At 38.5% G+C, this 5025-nt stretch overlaps 1 protein-coding gene across 1 annotated transcript; it reads right to left on the bottom strand.

Annotated features, from left to right (window-relative positions):
* Nucleotides 1–1422: 1422 nt before the first annotated feature.
* LOC137944401 (zinc finger CCCH domain-containing protein 34-like) lies at nt 1423–4517 on the bottom strand. Its single transcript, XM_068790079.1, has 3 exons — nt 4365–4517; nt 3611–3721; nt 1423–3049 (listed from the first exon to the last, which is right to left on the bottom strand). Exons 1-3 carry the CDS (start codon nt 4434–4436, stop codon nt 1628–1630), a joined length of 1605 nt encoding a protein of 534 aa, XP_068646180.1. The 5' UTR covers nt 4437–4517; the 3' UTR covers nt 1423–1627.
* Between the last annotated feature and the right edge of the window lie 508 nt (nt 4518–5025).

Raw genomic sequence — 5025 nt, 5'->3', positions numbered from 1 at the left:
ATATATTCTCAAAAAGAAGAAAAGAGGTGAGACAAAACTTCTATATCTCCAAAAGTTTATAACCCAAATTTGAAATCCATAAGCAAAACGATGTTTATAAATTCATTACAAATTAAAACTTCCAAAATACATATATTTATTTCTATAAATTTGCAGTGCTCCTATATGAAGAGTGTAATGTACTACAATAGCCTTAAGCGACTGACTCAAACTTGTGTCAAATGCGTTAACAATGAAGACACAATAATATGTGCCCTGAAGTTTTGCACCGTTAGTGGAGAATTTGAGGGTGTGACAACTGCACAAAATTGCTTGTTCAGGATAATTTATCACCTGTTTTGTTGCCCAACTATTTGGAGTGGTGTGATGGCATCTCATTTTCATATAGGAGAAATGGCATTCAAATACTCAATAGCAACTAAAAGTTTTCCTCAATCAGGAAAGAAAGCTTCATGGTTACAATACAAAAACTAACATCCATAGAGGGAGGTGTTAAGTTGTGGTGCCTAATTAACACCTTATCCTCTGGTGCGGATCGATATCATCCGGCGGGTCTACGATATATTAATTGTTGTGTCATTAAGGGTAGTGTGAGGATTTCACACTTGTAATCCAGTTGCCCTAATTTTTTCTTTATATATGGGGGCGCCATTGTTAGGGTTTTATCACCTTGATGAGTATCATCATCCCGAGGAGCATCTGGAGTTACAGCCCAAGAGGTTAGAGAAAACATTGTAAGTGTGTTCGATTTCTCTTTGTAAAATATTGCATCTTTGTAATAGATTACTGCAAAGGTAGAAGACAAGAAGTAGTCTCACCTTAAGGCGAATCTGTATAAATCTTGTTGTTATTTTTTGTTGTTTGTTTTTCCTTCTTCTGCGATAATTATTATTACTCTCGTTAGTTTAGAATTAGGGTGTTTAATTCCTAACATGAGAGAGAAAATACCAGTAATCAATGAAGGTAAGCATGACTGTTTGAATAGGGTCTTTGTCAATGGCAAGAAAGAAAAAAGACCACACTTGAGGGGACATTCCTTGGCGACTCAAATAGAAGTTTTGATCTTACTGAGGGCCAGCTTTGAGAGAAAGAGGGTAGCCCCATAAAATTTTCTGTTCTCTTGTCTTTATTTTCTATTCGTGCTGAATTCCTCACTTTTTTCAAAAAAATGTCATTACATTAGGAGAAAATAGCGTCTCTCCCATATTTCTATATAGCCAAACAAGAAAAATTAGTTTTCCATCTCTTTTCTCTCCACTTTCAGTGCCACCAAACAGGGCCTATGTATCCCCATTATATGAATCAACACTATGACAAGCCGTGCCTTCGACAGGTTCCCTGTGCACTAAATTGTAAAACCATTTGCAAACTAGGAAACTTGTAAAAATGTATTTTTTATTAAATGGTCATTACTCTGGTTGGATCCTGAGAGACAACTAACAATATGTATTACCAATGTACTTAAAATGCAGCAAAGTAGATGTTCGACATTGACAAGGGCACCCAAACACAAGTTACCAAACATGGTAAGTCAGTAACACTGTACATGAAGAAATGTCAATGCCAACATTGCTAAACATAGAAACCCACATAGCACATAATGCAGATCTGTTCTCCTGTAGAAAACCTAATGTACTAGTGCAGAGAGCTTTTTCTCAAATTCACTCACATCATCTTCGTCATCATAATGGCATCCATTGTCGATATTATTCTCTCCATTCCCCCCTTCATTGTCATCTTTAAACGAGTCATCATCTGTTCTTTGAGAACCCACCCCACCAGTTTTCTGTGAATCCTGTTGTGCAGACTTGCTTGTGTCATTACTTGTAGATCCAAGTCTATTCTTGTCTTTGAGAAGTTCACTTAATGATTTGGGACCGTCAAATTCTTTTGCAGGCATAGGTCCTGTAAATTGAGCAGTTCCCCGTTGCACCCTCCATCTCCCATGCCACTTTCTTGGCTTCATCCGGTGATGTCCACTGATCCTACACTCATGCTTGGAGCGGAAACGCCTTGTACAGCTCATACGGTGTAATCCTCCAGATCTCACTGGAAGATGTCCCCCAACCCTCCCTTCATTATTAATTCTAGATAACGAATGCCTCCTAGTGTGGTGCGATGACAAGCGGTGATGAGTTCTCCTATACTTCCTTGGTTGCTCTCTAATGTCAACAGTATCATATAGATCCTCACTTTCCACAGGGGGCATTGATTTCCTCTTGTGGAATATCCTCCTAGGTTCTAGGAATCCTTCCCGGTATTGCTGTTCAACTTTCTTAACATAATCTGAAGTCAAATCATTCTCCACCCAACAATTATAGTAATCATTTATTCCTCCATTTTGCTCGTAAAAAGTTCCAGTATCAGTCTGATAGTCCACATGATTAGAGTTGACTGGTTCTTCATAATCATATGGGAGTAAATGGCTACCAATCCCATTTCCTTTCTCACTGTCATGGACAGACAAGTATCCAGCCTCATCCTCAAAACCCAACTGGTCTGAGCCATCATCTACAAGCACATCAAAACCTGGTGATGACTCCCCTCTCTCTTCCTTATCAACCTCATTGGTAGTCATGGGCTCCTCATCTGAACTCAGATCTGAGTTTTCAGCAAGTGATCCAACCAATAGATGACCCTTTGCTAGTTCACACTGACGTGTTGGATCATGTGGAACAGGGCTATAGTTTGTGTCATCATTAACAGTCTCGATAGCAAGAGGGTCCTCTAATGGACTCTGTTCATCCACCATTGCTACATTAGTCCTCTTGAGAACATTGTCAGCTGTTTCAGCTGATACCAAGCAATTACCAATCCCATCAGAAATCTTATTACCTGCAAGATGGGCATCTATAGCTCTGGTAGTTTTGAAGGACTCCTGAGCAGACAATTCCTCGGTACTAAGGTCATGCAAGAAACTGCAATTTATGCCTTTATTGCAGTACCCATTGAAGTAAAAATGGCAAGGTGCATTTATCTTGCTAACAGGAATTGGTGCTTGTGTTGATAAATGGACAAACTGAGAAGTTTCAGATGAGACATCCAATGGCTGAAAAACAGAGACAAAGTTGAAGTTAGAACTATTCTCATCAGCATATAGAGTTTACTGCACAGAAAAGTAGAACTCTTCTTACAATCCCACTGTTGGCAAGCAGGGATGTTTCTGGAACAGACGAAGACACAGAAAAAAGACAGATATTAGACCCACAAAGAACCTGAATGCAAAACAGATCTGTTTGGGATAAAAATGCTGAAGCAAAAGAAAAAGATTTAAAACATCATTATGACAACACAAGTTCTTATTGAAGTCGACTGAGATCATTACTTCAAACTTCTTTTAGGGGAATCATGGTGAATGGACGTGGTAGTAGAATCAATTTAATCAGATTATTGGAATTTTAAAACCAGCACAAAATATCAGTTTTTCACAAGATTGGCACATGCTTATTGAGTCGACGAAATTAGACACTGATTGTGACCGCTACTATCAAGTTCAAATTGTAGTTCCTTAGAAAAGATCTCAGGCCATGTAATGTAATAAGAAATTGAAGTCCAGAACCATACAAATTGAGGCAAAATAAGATAACTAAAATAGTAAAGAAAGACTTACAGGATGTCTAAAAGGACAACTAGGGTGAATGCAATTCCCATTCAACCAGTACCAGCAGTCCTTGAGGTTATGTCGAGCTACATAGCTGTGGCGATACTCACAGTCGCTGCCCTGAAAAAATAAATTGAAGCATCAACTCATCAGAAATTTTAAAAGCTAATTCGAGGACATACATGTGTCATTAAGGAAAACAATAAATATTTATAAAAAGATAAAAAGGAAAATACCAAAGGTATTCATCAGAATGCAAAAACAGGAAGATTAATTAAAACGTACAGTACTTTACAACCTCAATCGTTTACCCTCTACTTTCTAAGCATGTATACAAAAAATTAATGTGTCGCATTACTCTAAACAAAACTGAAACTGACGTAAAGGTACGCACAACGGAAACAAAATCTAAAATTTCTTCATCCCGTAACTAAAACTGACATAAGGGAAGCCATGATAACATTAAAAAAAAAAAAAAAACACATCTCCAGTTCACGGGAAACCTAACTGCGAAACCCAACCGCAAGAAAAAAAGTAACAGAAAAATGTGGCAAGAATCAAGGACATTCTACAGACTAGTTATCAGTAACTTAACAAGAAACAAAGCTTGCATACCGAAACGCATAAAGAACACAACAAGAAAGAAAAAATTCCGAAGAATTAAAAGAAAACAGATACGTGGAACCAAGAGAAACGAATGCGCAAAATCGAATGCGTAAGGTCGGAACAAACTGAAGCAGAAGAATTCAGGAAGGTTAATTACCTTCTTGCAGGTGGCAGGGGATGCCAAAAAATAGACGCAATCTGTGTTACGTTTTCTCGAGTCATCGGCCATTGTGGAACAGAGAGAAGAGAATTCTAGGCCGCCATGGCATTTCGCGCTTGAAGTTTGGGGGAGAAACGGAGCGAGAAAGGGAGGGAGCGCAACTACGAGAACGGGCTGTGGGAAAGAAATTTATAGGCGGAGTTTCAGGTGGTCAAGTCGCGGTCAGGGGCCCTTTTTGTCCGAAGACGTGGGACAAATGTGGTTCATATAGACCTGGGTTCCTATTGAGCTAAGGTTAACTCGGGGTCAGGGCAAACAATCTGACCCAGTGATTATTTAATTTTATTCATAATTAAGCAAATCTCAATTCTATACAAGTTGGCTTGGGGCTCATGTTTGGTTTAGATTGATCCAAACTCAGTTAACCCGTTCGTGTTGAGTTTGACCATAACTAGCTCGGTTCGATAGCTCACGAGATAGGTCGAGTAAGAAATATTAGGTCAAATGAGAGTAGAAACAAATGTGCATGATTCCACACCAACCCTATATGTAAGATATGGTTTATGTGAGAAAAAGACTTCAAAAAGTTTGATGAACTTAGATGACATGTGGTACAACATATTCCACATAATCTAACACATGGCATAACCTAAAAATG

The sequence above is a fragment of the Aristolochia californica genome, unplaced genomic scaffold, assembly GCF_029961685.1.
Source record: "Aristolochia californica isolate CCGP_79_NKW_82.1479 unplaced genomic scaffold, dmAriCali1.0.hap1 SCAF_11, whole genome shotgun sequence".
NCBI classification, from domain to species: domain Eukaryota; kingdom Viridiplantae; phylum Streptophyta; class Magnoliopsida; order Piperales; family Aristolochiaceae; genus Aristolochia; species Aristolochia californica.
This window is presented reverse-complemented; position numbering and strand designations above follow the sequence as displayed.